Source organism: Grampus griseus (assembly GCF_964374135.1).
Source record: "Grampus griseus genome assembly, chromosome: 4".
Taxonomy (NCBI): Eukaryota; Metazoa; Chordata; class Mammalia; order Artiodactyla; family Delphinidae; genus Grampus; species Grampus griseus.
In genome coordinates, this window is record NC_138997.1 from 143614466 (window position 1) to 143633546 (window position 19081).

General features: G+C 55.9%; 1 protein-coding gene across 1 annotated transcript in view; it reads right to left on the reverse strand.

Moving 5' to 3' along the window:
* Positions 1-3735: 3735 nt before the first annotated feature.
* The window catches only part of UVSSA (UV stimulated scaffold protein A), a 31758-nt gene continuing 16412 nt past the window's right edge, over positions 3736-19081 (reverse strand). Inside the window, exons 9-14 of the mRNA XM_082653444.1 lie at positions 16551-16695; positions 16016-16141; positions 15162-15345; positions 14610-14733; positions 11857-12022; positions 3736-10830 (exon numbers count right to left, since the gene is read on the reverse strand). Of these exons, the coding sequence (XP_082509570.1) occupies positions 10737-10830; positions 11857-12022; positions 14610-14733; positions 15162-15345; positions 16016-16141; positions 16551-16695 (839 nt within the window). The 3' untranslated portion in view covers positions 3736-10736. The remainder of the gene's footprint in view (positions 10831-11856; positions 12023-14609; positions 14734-15161; positions 15346-16015; positions 16142-16550; positions 16696-19081) is intronic.

Here is a 19081-nt window from a genome sequence, read left to right on the forward strand (position 1 = left end):
TCAGCCCTGAGCGGATACCACAGCGGTGATTGGCCCACGCGCTAGGCATACACTGGGCTGCTCTGAGCACCTGTGCAGGCCCTGCTGCGGGCGCAGGGACGGCACCCTGTCACTTCCCTGGGCCCCTCCAGTCTCTCTTTGGTGCGTGCCTACCATGTGCTGGGCCCTGTGTCAGCCCATCTGAGCCTCCCCACACTCGAGTGGCATCCGAGCTGCGGGTATCTGCACATGGTCACGTGGGAAGAAACAGGCCCTGGCCCCGGCCTGGGTGCCCTTGCCCCTCCTGGAGGTGCCGACAGGCCCAGCTCCCACCTCAGCACCCCCGCTCCCTCTCCTATCAGGTGCTTGGAACCCGCCGCGGACCTGGGGAACTTGGGGGTGCAGGCTCCTCTGGCTGCTTCCCCAGGGACCCTCCAGCTGGCCCTACCACCCTTGCTCCCAATAGGCTATGGGGGGCCCCTGCCTGCCCAGTTCTCAGCTTGGGGTTCCTGAGCTGGAAGCAGAGGGCAGTGGTGGCCCTGCTGGTACCTGATCCCTGTCCCCCCCATGGTCCCACTTTGTTGTCAGTGCCGTGAGGACTGGCGCAGCCCCCAGGATCTTCATGTACTCTGGGAAGGCCCTCCTCCAGCCCCTAGGACCAGCCCTGGCCCCAGACAGCATCCACCCCCAATCCCAGAATGGTACTGAAGTAGTTTCCATCACGTGGAAGGAGCAAGCAAGACACAGCCCCTGCAGGTACGAGCCCGGACAAGCACAGGCACCCAGAGCCCTCCCTGGGGGGCTCCCCTCCCCACACTGCCCCCCAGTCTCCTGCCCAGGGACTGTTGAGCCCCACCCCCCTCCCCTCCTTGTGCCCAGCCCACAGCTGGCTGGCTGTGGTCCCTTGCTGTGTGTTAGGCTTTGGTTGCATGAAAGAGAAAAACTGAATGAACAGAAGTTGAAAGGAGATTGTTTATTTTCTCTTGTGTGAGGGAATGCTGGCCTTTGGCAGCCCTGGGCAGCTAGGACACCTTCCCAGGGTCCTTGGAGAGCCAGCTCTGTCCAGCTCTCCACTGCCTCATCCTAGCTGGGCTGGGCCCTCATCCTCATGGACCCATATAGAGGGTGAGGCTCCAGCCATCACATCCACGTTCTAGGCAGCAAACAGGAAGAGAGAAGAGGGGCACAACTGCCTCCTTTTAAGGTGATTTCCAGAAGCCCATGTAACAGCTGCTCACATCTCATCGGCCAGAACTTGGTCACATGACCACTCCTAGCCAAGGGAGTTTGGGAAATGTAGTTTTTCTAGCGGATGCGCTCTCATTCCTGGTAAAAAGGGGAGGGGTTGCGGGGGCTGCTGACAGACCTGCCACCCTTGCAGAGCACCCTAGCAGCTGCACCCGTTTCCCTGCCTGCCTGTCCCACTTAACTTTAACCAGCTTTGTTCCGTTTGGGCGTGTTGGAGACCCTCGGCCTCACCCAGTCACGGCCAAACCCTCAGGGGACACACCTGGACTGCGGCGTGCCCCTGGCCCACTGTGCTCACTTCCCCGCTCAGGATCCCCAGTGCCCACCGCCCCACCCCCACAGCAGGCTCATGCCACCTGCCCGTCCTGCCGCAGCCCTCCCCTCCCCCTTCAACGGTGGCCCTGCTGCCACCTCATTCCTGCCCCCCCCCCCACGGTCCCACTTTGGTGTCAGTGCCATGATGACTGGCACAGCCCCAGGACCTCCACCCCTCCTTGCCCGGCTGTACTGGAGTCCAAACACACTCTAGTGTCTCCACCCGACCCGGGATTGCTTCTTCCGGCTGCCTGCAGTGTGGCCTCCTTTCAGAGCCCAAGTTACCAAAAGAGCTGTCTACGCTGCCTTCCCTCCCCCCGCCCATCACACCACCCTCTTGCCCGCCCACAGCCCATCCTGCGCCCTTGCCAGGTCTGCTGCTGCTCCTTCCTGCCGCGGACGCTGCCGATTCCTTCTCAAAGCTCGGGGGGACCCATTGAGCCCACCCCTGTCCTGCAGAGGCAAGGATGAGCCCCAAGGGCCAAACCCAGCTCTGCCCCATCTCAGATGTGCCCCCAGCCGCACCTCACTCGCCTCCCAGGACCCAATGAACTCCCGCTCCGTCCCCCCTCCACACAGCAGCTCTCCTGTGGCCCCCTCTCCAGGGCCCCCAGCCCTCCCCAGGCCAGTGGTGCTGGCCCATCACTCAGCCTCCTGTGCCCCTCCCCCCTTCCCACCCCTTGCTCCAGGTCAGCCAGCGTGACCTACCATGTCCCCCGTCCCAGGGTGGCACCCAGGTCTCCATCCTGGGCCACTGAAGTGTCACTCAGCTGAGGGACCTTGCCCAGCCATGTGCGGTTTCCTGGAGGGTGTGATGTTTCCACAGGGAAAGGGCAAGGCTGGACAGACAACTCGGGGCACCTGGGGGCAGGCAGAGGAGTAGTAGCAGGGAGGGGGTGGGGAGGAATCAAACAGGTCATTCTCAGGGACGCAGGGACTGTCACTCAAGGGGAGGGTGCAGAGCTGAGGCACGCAGGTCCACGGGGTGGCGGGGGGAAGTCCCGTCCGTTCCACGGCCACATCCCCTGTAGGCAGGCCACAATTCCGGGTGCCATGTCCCACCCCATACCAGACAGCCGTGTGGTGGCCCCCTTTGGAGAAGCCCCTGCTGGGCACTGACAGGTTCTCCCTCTTGCGAGGACACAGCTGATGGCAGCTGGGCGCCCATCCCCAGAATAAAGCCAACTTTTCCTGCCTTCTGGGCAGCTGGACGATGCCGTGTGACTAGGTTTGGCCAAGTTGGCATGAGCAGGGTGTATGTTGCTGGAGGGGTTCCCAGGGAGGCTCCTCACAGGAAATGGCTGAGCCCAAGGCACACACCCCTGCCCCCCTTCTGCAGACCCAGTGATGGCTGGAGCTCCAGCAGCCACCTTGGGCCAAGAGGTAGCCTTGGGGATGCAGGCCCTGTACGCTGACACTGGGAAGGGATGGGGGCCAGTGGCTCCGTGCGGCCTCCTCCCCAGCCTGGGCACCACCTTAGGACAGAAGCACATTTAAAGCCTGCGTTCACAAGCCACTGTCACTCAGGAGTTTTCCATTCTGTGCAGCCAGCTCTGACTGCCGCTGTAACAGCCCTGCCAGTCCTCCCTCCTGCCGTCCCTCTGCCGCTCCCTGGGCCGGCCCAGCCAGTCTGCCTTGGACCAGGGCACAGCACCTTCCCACCCCGCACCCCACGGCAGCCCCCGTGGTCCCAGGCTGGAGCCGGAGCCCTCAGCGCCACACGAGGACCCGCTCTCACCAGCCCTGCCCGCACTGCCCCACACCACCCGCGCTGACAGGGACTCCCCACTCACTGCTCCCACCCTCCTGACGAGAACCTGCCTAGCCCAAACGTCAGCACCGACACCCCCTTGCTACACGGCTTGAGAGGCCCTGGGACCCCACCCCCCCAGGCAGTCCCACTCTTGCTTGCCAGGTCCTCACTGGAGTGCCGCTCTCCCACATGCAGGTGGGCTCCTCGAGGCACTCGGGGTGTAGCCTTCCCCTGCTGGCTCCAAACCCACCTACTGCCCAGGCTGTCCCAGGCCCCCCTGCCCCGCCCTGACTCACGGGGTCCCAAGAAGCACGTGACAAGACAGGTGGGGGGGGCACTGGGGGCACCAAGGGAGGGGGTGCAGCTTCCTCTGCTTCCGCTGGGGCCTCTGAGGAAAGTGGGACCCACCCAGGACCCCCTCAGCACCAAGTCACTGCTTGGGGGCCCTGGGCTCAGAGTGGTGGAGCCTGCTCCCCGAGGTACCGTCCACTGGGCCCCACCGGCCAGGAGGGCCAGCCCAGCTCCCACTGCTGCTCCCCCAGCCAGAAACACATGGACCTGTGGGTCTGTCTTAATAAACACTCGTGGCGATTCTTTAAAAGATACGATGCAGAGAGCCCCAGTCACCGATCAGTCATGAATTAAATTTTATAGAAACACTAGTTATGTAACTTCACCTGAAGTTATACAACAGAGAACAGAAACACAAGAGGCTTTGACATAGGCATGTACTACCAAGGCACAGTAAGTACAACAGTATGATGATATATAAACAGGCAGACGAGTTGCTGAGCTAGAACAAAGTTCAGAAATAGAACCACTGTACGCAGGGACTTCAATAAATGATAAAGGCAGTATTGTAAATTTGCAAAAACAAATGAATTCATTATTGGTGTTGGGACACCTGGATGGGTATTTAAAATAAAAAACAATTTCCAGAGCCATATTTTATATCAGACTAAATGTTAAGTTGATCAGTGACTTAAACATGAAAATGCAACCTATAAAAGTACTAGAAGAAAAGATGGAAGAATTTTTTGGTACAATCTTTGAGTGGGGAAGGAATACAAAAGCAGAAGCCATGAAAAGTTGGTTAAATTCATCTGCATAAAAAATCTACATGGCGAAAACAACATAAGCAAAGTCAGAGATAAAATGAGGAAACATTCGTGACTCACCATGTACAGCTCGTTACTGAATAAAGAGCTCCCACAGCTTAATAAGAAACCAATAAGCTAACAGAAAAATGGGCAGAGGGTATGGAATACAATTCACACAAAAGGATAAACAATGAATGCTTTAACATTATGAAAAATGCTTGCTCTCACCCGTAAGAGAAACGTCAATTAAAACTATAACACGCTACTTTCTCATAGAGCAAAGACCAAAACATTCATGAAGTGAGAGCCAAGGCAGAGTCAGCAACCGGCTGGCAGAGTGCTGAAGGTGTGCCCACCACAGACACACGCACACACAGCTAGTCGGGAGACCACCAGACTCACTGGATCAAAGCATTTAAGGAAATCTCTGTCCAATCATTAGCTAATCACTAAGCTGCCTTGAAGATACGTCAACAGGTCCAGTCTGAGACACAGTAAAAAGAACGAAGAAAACTGAACAGGCCTCAGAGGCCAATGGATACCATCAACCAAGTGTGTATACATGATGGAGAGGAGAGGAGAGAGGGAACAGGACAGAAAGAATCTCAGGAGAAACAGTGGCCAAGTTTGATGAGAAACAATCTCTACAACCAAGAAGCTCAACAAATTCCAAGCAGGACACACACACAGAGACCTTAACTAGACACTTCGTGGTTAAAACGGAGCATAAAGACAAACAGAGCATCTTGAAAGTAGCAATTAAAAACCCAACTCGTGGTTCAAGCCTTCTTTCCAGACTAACAGCTAGCTTCTCTCCAGAAACCCTGCAGCCCACGAGGTTGTGGGATGACTTGCAAGAGGGCTTCCCTGGTGGCGCAGTGGTTGAGAGTCCGCCTGCCGATGCAGGGGACGCGGGTTTGTGCCCCGGTCTGGGAAGATTCCACGTGCTGCGGAGCGGCTGGGCCCGTGAGCCATGGCCGCTGAGCCTGCGCGTCCGGAGCCTGTGCTCCGCAACGGGAGAGGCCACAGCGGTGAGAGGCCCGCGTACCGCCAAAAAAAAAAAAAGTGTTGCAAGAAAAAGACTGTTAAACCAAGAATTCTACATCCAGCAAAACTATTCCTCAAAACGAAGGAGAAATGAAGACATTCCCAGAGAGACAAAAATGAAAAGACTTCACTGCTAGCAGACCTGCCCTACAAGAGACACTGAAGGGAGTGCTTCAGGTTGAAGTGAAAGATACCAGATTCAAATCCTCAAAGAGAAATTAGGGCACTGGGAAAGGGAACTACAGAGCCAGATAAAAGACAGTATAAATGTGCTTGTGTTTGTAAACCTTTTCTTTTCCTATCTGATTTAAAAGACAACTACATAAAGCAATAATTACAAAACTATGTTGATGGGCTTATAATCTATTAAGATGCAATTTGTATGACAAAAACAGCAGAAAAGAGCTGGAAGGAAACAGAGCTCTAATGGAGCAGTTTTTGTACATTACTGAAATTAAGTTGTTATTAATCCAAACTAGATTGTATTAAGTTGTTCATTGTAATCCTCAAAGCAACCACTGAAAAAAATTACTTAAAAAACAGTGGTAGAGACACAAGGGAATTAAAGTATTACAAGGGAATTAAACAGCCATTTAACACACAAGAAAAAAAGGTAACAGAGGAAGAAAGATTTAAAAAGATATGTAGAAAAACAGAAAAACGGCAGACATAAATCTTACCTTATCAGCAATTACATTAAAGGTAAGTAGATTAAACACTCCACTCAAGCAGCAGAGACTTGGTAGAACAGATATAAAAACATGATCAAATATATGCTGTCCATAAGACTTGAGATTCAGAGATATGATGCAAGTGAAAGGCTGGAAAAGGATATACCATGCAAACAACCAGAAGCTACGCTAACTCATACAAAAGACACCTTAAGGCAAAAACTGGTACTAGAGACAGAGAAGGCTGTGCTGTAAAGGGTCAACCCATCGGGAAGAAATAAGGAGTATAAACATATATGCACTTAACAGAGCCCTAAAATACACAAAGCAGAAACTGACAGAGAGGGAGAAACAGACAATTAAACAACAGCAGCTGGAGATTTCAACACCCCACTTTCAATAAGGGATTTCACTGCTGGGGTAAAGATCAACAAGGAAAAGGAGACTTAAACAATACTATAAACCAGCTATAGACCTGACAGAACACCCATCAGCAGCAGAATACTCATCTTCTCAGCTGCACATAAAACACTCGCCAGGATAGATCAGAAGTCTCAAATGTTAAAGAACTGAAAGCACACAAAACGTGTTCTTTGGCTACACAGAATGACATGAGAAATCAAACAACAGAAGGAAGTTTGGGAAATTCACAAGGATGTGGAAATTAAAGGACCAACTCCTAAATAAACAGTGGGTAAAGTAAGAAATCACAAGAGAAGTTAGTAAATACTTTTGAGATAAAGATGGACACACAACATACCAAAACGTACGGGATGAAGCTAAAGCAGTACTTAGATGGAAATCCATACCTGTAAACACCTACGTTACAAAGAAGACAGGGCTCAAGTCAATAAGCTAAACTTCCACTTAAGAAACTAGAAAAAGAATGAAAACTACTAAACACAAAGCAACTCAATGGAAATAATAAACATTAGAGTGGAAATTAAGTAAAAAATGAAAAATAAGAGAGAAAAACAACTTTGAATAGATCAGTAAAACTGATAACCCTCTAGCTAGACTAACCAAGAAAATTAATGAGAGAAGACTCAGATTTCTAAAATCAGGAATGATAGAAGAGACATTACTATCAACCTTACAGAAATAAAAATGACTATAAAGTAATGCTATGAACAACTGTTATGTCAACAAACGATAACAAATAACCTAGATGAAATGGACAAATTCCTAGAAATATACAGACTTCTGAAACTGACCACGTGGGATTTATCCCATGAATGCAAGTGCGGTTCAACATATGAAAAACAATGTAACACACCATACGAAAAGAATAAAGGACCAAAACCACACGATCATTTCAATAGATGCAGAAAGTGCATTTGACAAAAACTCAACTCCCTTCACGACAAAAACACTCAACAAACTAAGAACATAAGGAAACTTCCTCAACCTGATACAAGGCCATCTACAAAAAAACCAGCTACCATTACATTCGATGGTAAAAGACTGAAAGCTTTTCCTCTCAGATCAGGGACAAGACGAGGATGTCTGCGCTCTCCAGTTCTAGCTGGCACTGTGCTGAGGCTCTAGCCAGAGCCCCCAGGCAAGACAAAGAAAGAAAAGAAATCCAAATTGCAAAGAAAGAAATACAACTTTCTCTTGCAGATGACGTGAGAGTGTACAGAAAATCCTAAGACACCTACACACACATACAACTATCAGACTAATAAGTGAGTTCAGCAAGGTTCCAGGATGTAAGACCAACATAAGAAAAGTAGTTGTATTTCTAGGCATTAGCAATGAACAATCCAAAAATGACATTCAGAGAACAGCTGCATTTACGACGACATCAAACAGGACAAAACATTTAAGAATAAATTTAACAAAATAAATGCAAAACTTGTACACTGAAAACTGCAAAACATGGAGAAAATATAAAGAAAACCTAAACAAATGAAAAGATATTCTAAGTTCACTAATTAGAAAATTTAAGATTAAAATGACATTACACGTGGCCCTTGAACGTCTCAGGGTTTAGGCGAGCCTACCGAGCCTACCCTCCATGCAGTCAGAAATCCACGTGTACCGCACCCTCAGCCCCTGCGCCTGTGGTTCTCCTCCAAGGAGTCAACCAGCCATGGCTCATGTGGCCCTGCAGTGTTTACTGCTGAAAAAGTCCTTGTGTAAGTGGACCTGTGTACTTCAAACCCGTGGTTTTCAAAGGTCAGCTAGACTTTCCAAAGTGATCTCTAGGGTCGACACAATCCCTAAAATCTCAGATGCCCTTTTTGTTTGGTGGCACAAATTCATTCATTCATTCGATCATTCATTTATTTGTGAGATTCCATTACTCTTTATTTTTAGCAAGAGCGACAGACACATGAGGTGGCTCAAAAATTTGTTTGGAAACGCAAAAGACCCAGAATGGCCAAAACAATGTTTAAAAAGAACAAAGTTGGAGGATTTCGAAACTTACCACAAAGCTACATTAATCAAGACATTGTAGCAGTAGCATAGGATTTATAGGTCAAGGGAAGAGAAGTGAGAGTCCAGAAGTAAATTCACACATTTATTGTCAATTGATGATCAAGAAAAGTGCACACAATTCAATGGAAGAAAGAATAACCTTTTCGACAAATGATGCTGAGACAACTGAAGAGCCACATGAATGAAGCACAGACAAAAATTAAGTCAAAATGGGGCTCCCTGGTGGCGCACTGGTTAAGAATCCGCCTGCCAGTGCAGGGGACACAGGTTCGAGCCCTGGTCCGGGAAGATCCCACGTGCCACGGAGCAACTAAGCCCGTGTGCCACAGCTACTGAGCCTGCGCTCTAGAGCCCACGAGCCACAACTACCGAGCCTACGCTCTAGAGCCTGAGAGCCACAACTACTGAAGCCCGAGTGCCTAGAGCCTGTGCTCCACAACAAGAGAAGCCACCACAATGAGAAGCCCGTGCACTGCAATGAAGAATAGCTCCCGCTCGCCCCAACTAGAGAAAGCCCATGTGCAGCAACAAAGAACGCAGCCAAAAATAAATAAATAAAAGGTAAATAAATAAAATTTAAAAAAAAATTAACTCAAAATGGACCAAAGACCTAAAATGAACAGCTACATCTTAAAACTCTTAGAAGAAAACATAAGAGTATATATTCGTGACCTTAGAGTAAGCAATAGCTGCTTGGATATGACACCAAAATCACAAGTTACAAAAGGAAAAATAGATATATTGGGTATCATCAAAATTCATAATTTTTGTGTTTCAAGGAATACCATCAAGAAAGTGAAAACACAGAATGGGAGAAAATATTTGCAAATCATATAAGGATCTAGTATCCAGAATATATAAATTACTTTTACAACTGAAAACAACAATTCAATTTAAAATGGGCAAAGGATCTAGATGTTTCACCAAAGAAAATACACAAATGGCCAATAAGTACATGAAAAGATGTTCAATATCCTTAGTCAAATCAAACCACAATGATACGCCACTCCACACCAAGATGGCTAAAATTAAGAAAACTGATAAAAGCAAATGTTGGCAAGAACATGGAGAAACGAGAACCCTAATACACTGCTGGTGGGGACAGAAAACGGTGCAGCGGCTTTGGAAAATGTTTTGGCAATTCAATCAGTAAGTTAAACACAGAGTGACCACGTGACCCAGCCATTCCACTTCTAGGTATAAACCCAAAAGGAATGAAAATATACGCCCACACGAAAACTTGTACACAAATGGTCATGGCAACACCATGCGTAATAACCCCAAAGTGCAGACAACCCGAGTGTCCACAATGAACGGATCAGCAAAGTGCAGAATGTTCATACAGTGGTGAGTTATCCGGTCATAAAAGCAATGAAGCACGGACAGAGGCCCCAGCAGGGAAGAACCCAGAAAACTCTGTGCTAAGTGAAGGCAGCCAGACACAAAGGGCCACAGGCTGCTATGACTCCATTCACAGGAAACGTCCAGCAAAGGCAAATCCAGAAACAGGAGACCAGAGAGGGCCGGGGCTGGGGGAGCAGGGTTTCTTTTAGGGTGATGAAAAGTTCTGGAAGTAGACAGTGGTGGAGACTAGACAACACTGTGAGTGTATTTAACGTCACCGAACTGTACGCTTTAAAGGCATGAACGTTACAGTACGTGAGTTACGTCTCAATAAAGTTGATTTTGAAGAACCAAGAGTGAGGTAGTTCCCTGCATTCTGACGTGGAACCACCGCCAGCAGGCCTATGAGCTGGAAACGCCGAGAGCAAACAGCTGGCTCCCCTTCGTGTCAACGTGAAATGTGGGTTTTCCTCCGAGGCGGAGAAGGCTGGGGGGCAGGGCTGGAGGCTGCGCACTCGTCTTGGACGTTGAGCGACCCTGAATCACACCACAAAGAGCACAGGCTGTACAAGACACCCACCTGTGGACACGGTTACCCGAGTTCACCCCGGGCTGCTAGGCAGTCAGACCCATAAGCGATGGCCGTGGTCCCCCGCAGCAGGGGAGAGTCCACACCTCTGGGGCGCTTGAAGCAGAAAGTGCACCATTTCTTCACGTTAAATACACACTATAATTGTGGCTGTTGTTATAGCCCAGACCCGGGTCTGCCTTCCCATCCTAGCTCATCAGCAGAAGAAGAGGAGCTGACGATCAGAGTGGACCCGGCCTGGCGCTCTAATTCAGCGCGTAGTTAAACTGGTTTGCAAACTTCTCATGCTTCTTCCGGTCCATCTGGTTCATGGCTGTGACCACCCTCTGCACAGCGGCCCTGCAGGGAAAGCACAGCGAGACGTGATCAGGGAGGCACCGGTCAGGGCTCCGGGCTGCTCACTGCAGCCTGGCTGGGTTCAGGCATGGGTCCTGGGCCGACTGCCCGTCCGCTCCCTACGGACGGGCGACACAGCTCGGAAATAGCTAGAGCTTCCCCGTCCAGAGCCGGACACCACAGTGAGTGGCTCTGCCCCCGAACATGGCCTTGGCCGCGTCCTGGCACCTCTCCCGTCGCTCCCTGAGCCCTGAAGCCTGCTCCTAGGATCCCCAATTCTGCCAGCACCAGGGTGCACCCCAGAACGAGGGCGCAGCCTGCCCAGCAACCGGGCAGGAAGCAGCGTGTGGGCAGAGGCGGTCAAGACACGCTGGATCCACTCAGCCCAGCTTGCTTTCGCCCCACTGTGCACAGAGCTCGACATCCGGCGAGGAACACACGTCTCACGGCCAGCCTGGCTGCCGTGACGAGGTAGCGCCTCTGCCTGGGAGGAAGCCGCTGGGGCCTGGCAGCGAGGAGGCCCAGACACGGGCACCACTCCAGGGATCAGGCACGACCTCCCTCACAGATCAGAGAGGCTCCGGCCACAGCTCCCAGCCCCTCGGAGGACGCCCCCGGGCCCCGCTCCTCCGGGCGCCAGCACCCACGGCACCATCACCCCTGGCTGAGCCACGGGGAGCCAGCCTCGTGCCCGGAACCCGGGGGCCGAGCCCTCCCCTGGATGCAGACGCAAAGGCAGGCTGGCGGTGAGGAGCCGTGGGCATTCCGCGGGGTGCTCAGGAAGCTGCCCTCCTGCTCACCCGACTTGGGCAGGGCCCTGGCGCCGCCTCCTCTGCCCAGGGTGGACGGCGCCCATGGGGCCTGGGCGCAGACACCCTCGTGCCTTCTAGGGCACCTAGCAGCGCCGCAAGGAGCGCCTCTGGCCGCCAGAGCGGCGGGGTGGGGGCGCGGGCTGGTGGCCTTCTCCACTCTCGCCACCAGCGACACCGGGCCTGGGGCGGAGGGCGGGACCCCGTGAGGAGCTCTTACTTGGCGAAGACCTTCTTGGCGATGCGTGCACGCGCCGTGTCCGCCTGTCGCTTGAGGTCGGTGAGGCCGGACCGCCGCCGCCTGCCCTTCCCACCGGGCCTGGATGAGCCAAGATGCACCCCAGTGGCTGCCTCCACGTCCCTCATGAGCTCAGGGTCCTGCCAGGCTGCAAACACACCCGACACTGCAGAAAACTCCCGGCACCGACCTCACCTGAGCCCCAAGCCCTCCCTGACACGGGGGCAGGGAGGGCCACCGGCTGCCCAAGGAGTGGGCGCAAGTCCCCGTGGGCCAAGGTGGGCGCCTCCACTGACCCCTTAGGCAGGAAGGCAACCGAGGCCGGTGGCCAGGGGCAGTGCCACGCGCAGGCTGCTTCCGCCTCCAGGCTGACGGTGCCCCGCCAGAACCCAGGCGTGGCCTCCGGACCCGTGTGCTGGCCAGAGGGTGTGCACAGCAGGGTGGCCACGGCCTCTTTACTGGTCCAAAGAGAACTTGGCCCCAGGCCCCAGCGATGAGGGTGCCGGTTCAGGCAGGCGGCCCTGCTCCTCCCGCCACGGCCCAGGCCCTTTGGGTCAGAAGATGGCGCTCCGCGGGGAAACAACCGTCACCCAGCCCCAAGGCCTGGTCTCACCAGACCCGGCTGCAACAGAGACAGGTGAGTGTGCCTGTTCGCCAAGATGGGAAACGTTAACTGTCTAAATGGGGGGCTCCCAACGCAGCAGGCCCAGGCATCGGAGTCAGAGGCCAGCGTCCCAACTCCACCCACCACTGCCCTGGCAGCGACTTCCGCCTCAGTCTCCGTCCGCTGGGTCGGGGGCAGGGCTGGGTCGCGTGGAGGTCCCTGAGATGCAGGCTCCGTGTAGCCTGCTGGCTCGGGAAGGCCGCCCTGGTCAGGAGTGTGACAGCACAGCTCCCCAACGTGCCCAGACCTACGGACCCAGGCCCTGGCTGGCAGAAGGGGGCTGGACACCCCAAACCCCGATGGCGCCCACCACGCAAACAAGAGCCCCATGGGGGCTGCGGCAGAGGGGCCGGGTGGCAGGCAGGGCACGTCCAGTGGGGGGAGAAGCCACGCGCCCAGTCAGATAGCGAGGCCTCCCCGAGTTGATTTTTGAAGTGAAGGAATACGGGGCGGCCCAATCCAGATACAGGAACGATTAATCCAAGATTAAGGAAAACTGTCCAAACAGTTTATCTCCCAGAACGAGAAGGCGTCACAGTTTAGGAACCCAGTGAAGGGAGCAATTGTTTAAACACAACGGAAAAACGCCGGCACCCAGTAGAGACGGAATGAGCATCTCAGTAAAATGAAGGAGCAATTTAAAAGCCTTTGAAAAAAATCAATAAGAGCCAGGCCGCGGCCGTCCTGCGCGCTGATGGGCCCTGGAGCTCCGCGCGCATTGTCACTGAGGTTAGCGCCGGGAAAAGAAAACTGCCCGGCGTGTGAGGGAGGCGGGGATCGATACTGTAGTTAGTAAAGAGATGCTATTTCACATCTGACTGGCCAGCGCTGGCCCGCGGACCTGGCCTGATACCTGTTGTTAACAAGTCACCGAGGGCTGCAGAACCCGATACTCTTCAGGGCTGACACAAAAATAGGCACTTAATTTGCTCCCGAGTGGGCCACCAGGGAAGGCCTCGCCTGCGGATTAATGGGTCAGGGCCCCTCCGCGCTGCCCTCCAGGGCTCCAGGCGCCAACCCTGGGTGTGAGGCCGAAATCTAACATTTGTCTCTCGTGACAAAGGGAAAAACCCTGCGAAAGAGGACACACGGCCCAGCTGAGACCCACACTAGCACCACCCCTACAGACACAGCCGCCTTCTGCCTCGGGGCTCTGCGCTGTGGGCCTGGCCTTTCTTTTAAGGAAAGGGGCCCAAGGCGGGACGGTCTCCAGACCCCAGCCCAGATCTGACAAACCACGGGATGTCGACACGGGTCAGGGCCGCACCGTTGGGCCCACCACCCCCACCCCAAGTGTGCTCGGGTGCTGCCCTGCCCAGGACGCCGCTTCTGCGGGTCACCATCCTGCCCGGCTGTTCAGGGGCCTCTGGGGGCCAGGCAGCCGCCACCCCGCGGCTCGTGCCAGAACACAGCACCGGCTCACGTGCCAGGATGAGATGAGCTCCCTGAACGGCGGAGAACAGCGTCTCGGTGGCTTTGGCACGCAACAGGCCTACAGGCCGGAAAATGGGGGCCCTGAGTAGGACCCCAAGAGAGCGCTCCAGGCTCAGAGGCTCAGCAAGGATGCCTGGGACCACCGGGCAGGACCCTCACCTTCTGCCCACACACGCGCACACACAGTCCACGTGCACGCAAATCACACACCGCACACACCGCAGCCCTCCTGCCCGGCCCCTCGTGCATGGCTCTGCAAGACAGCAGGTGACGGAGGGGGGCAGCTGGCGTCCTGGAGGCAGCTCGGGACTCAGCCAATTAACTTTTCATGCCTTGGTTTTTCCATTTGCTTAAAAACAGGCTTAAGAACCCAGAACCCAAACCAACGATGACAAGGTGGTTTCCGGCCGTGGGCGCGTCCACGGCGCCCGTCAGGAGCCGCGTGAAACGCGGCCAGGCTGGTGCTCAGTGCTCTGCTGGCCCCGAGGACAGCGTGTCCCGGCCACGCTTGCGAGTTATGACTGAGTGGGAGGCGGCAGGCGACCACACGTGGCAACCACGGGCCACCCTGTCGGCTGCCGGGGTCCAGGGCGCCCCCCCACGCCGTGGCTGCCGCTACCCCGTCCCCCGGACCTACCTGGGCGCCCCCCCTGCCTCTGCAGCTGCTGCTTCTGCTTCTGCTTCTGCTCGCGGGCCCTGTCCTCTGGATGGAGGGGCCGTCCCGTGTCATCTCTCGGGATGATCTTCCCGTGGAAAGGGCACTGAGGCAGAGAACGGAGCAATTCTGAGGCGGGAGCGGGCCACTGGCCATCCCTACCTTCACGGCTCCCGGGGCCGGCCGGTCCACACCACCCTCTGCTCACACACCCCTCAAAGGAGGGGCCCTCGGGCGCAGCCGCGACACAGCCAGGCAGCGGATGGAGATCTGGTGTCAGTCTGGCCAAAGTCCCGCCTGGCGCACAGTGCCGCCTCCGTGGACCCCCGGCCCAGCACAGAGCGCGCTCAGGAGACACACGTGGGCAGGGACGCAGGAGCCAGGGCAGAGCAACCCAGCCCTGTGCCCGCGTGTCAGACCACCCGCCCAGGGGAAGGTCCTGGCACCAGCAGCCTGGAGCCGAGCGCCCCCTCCGGCCCCATCCTGGCCTGGCCGAGGTGGCCACCCCACTGCCCAGCCGCCCACCCTCCTCACCTTCAGGCGGTCTTGGCGCTCGCAGAGCCGGCCGTCGGGCCGGGGGGCACGGCACCGGTGCTGCACGGGCTCGAATCGCCCCGCAAAGGTGATTTGGCGGCTCCGGAGAGACTCAGAGACAGCGGCACTCTCTACTTCCGCGTCCACCTCGCGGGGCTTCCAGAAGCGGTGCTCCGAGTCGGACCTGCACACGGACCAGACGCTCAGCGCCGTCACGGGGTGGCCACCACAGCACCCGCAGCAAGGCCGGCCTGGGCGGCTGAGCAGGGGGCACCCCTGGGCTTGTGAGCCCATTCGGGACGAGTAGAGACGCTGAGTATGGTGGGGGCACCGCCAGACACCCCACCCCGGTGGCCCGCCTCCCTAGCCTGGCCTGGACCCGGGGCAGGGGCTCCCTGACGGAGGTTAACAGAGGACAGATCCGCCCACCCCCACCCCCACGCCCACGCCCACGCCCACTCCGGAGAGAAAGCGTCCAGTGCAGCAACGGGGGCGGCTTCCCAGAAACTCTCTGCGGAGTCCCAGGCCGGGCCCGCGGAGATCCGAGTCAGAGGACCAGAGGGCGGTCATGACGAGGGCCTGGGCAGAGAGCCTGGAGCAGTCCTAGGCAGACAAGCCTCATGCCGTCTGCCATGATGCCCAACCATCAGGGCAGACAACAGGGAACGTCCCCCCAGGGAGGAACAAGGAGGTTCAAAGGAGGTCCACAGGCCTCTGGGCAGGGCTGTACAACCCCGGGTAGGCACCATGCCTACGAGAGCCCGAGAGCTGCGCTCGGCGGGACGCGTGAGGGCCTGCGCCCAGGCCGGGGGCAGAATGGGTGCCCACAGGACCCACGGGACGCCCGCACTCACTTGAGGATCTTCCCAGCCATCGGCTCCTCTCGGCCCCAGTAGCACAAGTCCACCCCGAAGGGCACGACAGGTGCCCGGGCCCGCTCTGCCGCCAGCTTCTTGGCCTCCTCTGGACCCAGCGGCACCCTGGAGACAGCAGAGGAGTCGTCAGTGCTGTGCTGCCGGGAGCCGGCCTCGGCCACCTGCCTCTCCGCATCCCCCGGAGCTCCCGGTCACACACCTGGGCTGCGACCTTTGCCACCTCGGGCCTGGAACCCAGGGCAGCCACTGAAGCCCTACGAAAAGGCTGGCCACCCCAAGACCACACTGGGAGCTGGCCTCAGATCTGCGGTCCTCACGGTGGGCCCAGGGGTGTCCTGACGCCTGACCCCTTGAACCCCAGAGCCCTGGCCCACCCCCATGGCCTGGCCTACACACCAGCGCTGAGGACCCCCGGCCCCTGCAGCCCCCGCCCCAGTACAGATATTGGCAGGTGCTTGCCCGGCCGGGGGTGCACATGTGGGGCTGCCTGAGCAGGGGTGGGTGTCGGCATCACCTGGGGCTCGGGGGTGAGGCCGGGGGCAAGTGGCGCTGGAGCCAGTGCAGCTGGGCAGCCGCAGAGGTGGGGTCGCAGGCCTCCTCACTGCTCCGCGTCCTCTTCCTCGCCTGCGAGGCCGGCGTGGCCGGGTCTTTCTCCAGCCCTGCGACAGAGACGTATCTGCTCTTGGCCACCATCCCCATGACCCCGGACAGACCCCTGGAGAGCGCCGCGTCCCCATCCCACGGTGACAGCACAGCACGTGTGAGGGCGCCGAACCCTCCATCAGCACAGCACCTGCCCCGCCAGCCAGATGAGGCCCCAATGCCAGCATCTCAGCAGCAAGGCCACCGGGCCACCTCTGCAGGCCAGGGTCCGTGCCCAGGTCCCCAGGGCAGGGGGAGGGCAGCTTCTCTGACACTACTGGGCCCCACTGGCCCAACTGTGCCGATTCCCGGGCTGTCCCTGACCCCTGCCAGCCCCTCCCAGTTGGGCACCTGGGCCAGGGGCTGCCCAGGAGGCACGGGGCAGGGTGTGGGTTAGGACCTCAGAGGCACTCCATCCCGAGAGCGAGGGCAGCGCCTCCCTCCCCAAACTCTCCTCCAGACAGGGAACCACTGCCAAGAAAGAGGTGAACAAGAAACAAAGTATCTGGAAGGTGAGAAAGAAAGAGGAGCTGGAGACCCACCAGGGCCCCACAAAGAGGGAGCCAGGAAGACGAAGACAGCGGGCAAGCAGAGGAGAGGACGACTCCAGGCCGGGCTGAAGGACAGGAAGGCGGCTGCACACCCATGGGCAGCTCTCTCTGGTCAGAGACGTGAAGGGCATTCACACAGGCATCAACTTCCTCATGACTGGACCCCAGAAAGAGGAAAGATAACTGGAGTGGATGAAATAAAAAGCCCAATCTTCCTGGAATCAGAGCAAGAGCAAGCCCGAGGGGCTCACTGAGTGTCAGGAAGGAGACGAAAGGAAGAACGTGCAAGTCACTCACAAGGATGTTTAGGAATGCGAGAGATAAACACAATGGTCTGAGAAGCTTTCCTTCGGAAACCATAAGCATCCCACAGGCACCAGTCTCTTTCAAACAACAGTGAGTGTAAGGTCTGGGGAAAAAATCAAACTCGGAATTTTATACCCAGCTACGCTAGGTTTCAACATGCAGGTGAAGGACACAGCCTCACCTGGAGGTTCAGGAGGGTCTGCGGGACATGGGGAGAAAAGGCCAAGAAATGACTTCGTAAGATTCACTCCCGCCTCCCCCGAAACCTGAGTACCCACAACCATCAGAAGTAAGTTGGTACCTGGACGACCCAATGTGCCGGGCTGGGGGGCCTGAGCGAGCGGGAGCCAGCATGTCCCCCATCCTGTGCAGGACGTGGGGACAGGGACGTGCTGGGAGGTGCATGGCGAGGGGAAGTGTGAGTGCAACTCTCCCGAGCGGGCGTCACCATCAGAAGCGAAAATACTCGTATCGTTTTATTTATACTGGATGAACGCTTTCAAAACCCGCAGAAAAAAGGTTTACCCAGCAAATAAAAGGTAGGGAAAAGAAAAAACCAAAACAGTAGCAACAACAGCAAACTGAAGAGGAAGGCTGGCAAACAGATGCGCAGCACACTGGCAGCCCCAGCTGAGAACACGGCAGTAACTCAACGGACTCAAGTCAACGAAAAGACACAATGACGACATGAAAAACAAGCAGCAATTTCCCACTTTGACGAGAAGCCCTTAAAACAAAAGGTTAACAGAGACTAAGAATAAAAGAAAAGAAAAAAAAAAAGAAAACAAAAGGATGAAAAGACGCTCGCTGTGCCAATGGGAACGAGAGGGAAGCTGAGCCGACGTCACCACAAAGAAACTGGGTTCTACGTCAAAAAGCTGCATAAGAGGAGTGTGTGAAGGCGTAACAGACGCGAACGGCTCTGCCTCAGGAGCGCCCTGGCAGTTCCGGCCCGACCCTGGCCAGTGTGGGTGGACGAAGGGTCAGTGAGGCCGTGCCTTCTACGACAGACACCCTGGGACCTCACGTCTGAGAAGTCCTTCCCAGGACACATGGAAAACTGACAAGACAGCCAGGCAGGAAGCTCCAGGGGCCAAAGGGCCGCCACGGGAGCAGAGCAACACCAACACCGACACAAAGCGCTGCCCGCGACGCCACGAGCCTGGCCTTCCTGATGGCGTGTCTCCATCCCTCCATCCACGTGCACGGGCTCGAGAACATCCCCCGCTTAGAGTGAGAAACCAGAAAGGAAACGACACAGCACTGAGCGCCGGGCCCCAGGGGAAGTACTTCCTGGGGGAGGAAGGGGAAGTGGGAGGGGGTGGGAGGGGAGAAAGGCGAAAAGGACGGGCTGGGAAGGCTGGCTCAGGCCACCATCAGCTCCGGGCTCTCTGCAGCAGGGCGGGTGGACCTCACGGCCAGGTCCTCCCGGTGTCTGCACGTGGCCTCCCCGCGTGCACGGCCGGAATGCTGTCCAGTGCTTTTGTAGATGATAGCAGGTGAGTAGCTGCGACAGAGGCCTCATACTGCCCACAAATCCGAAACC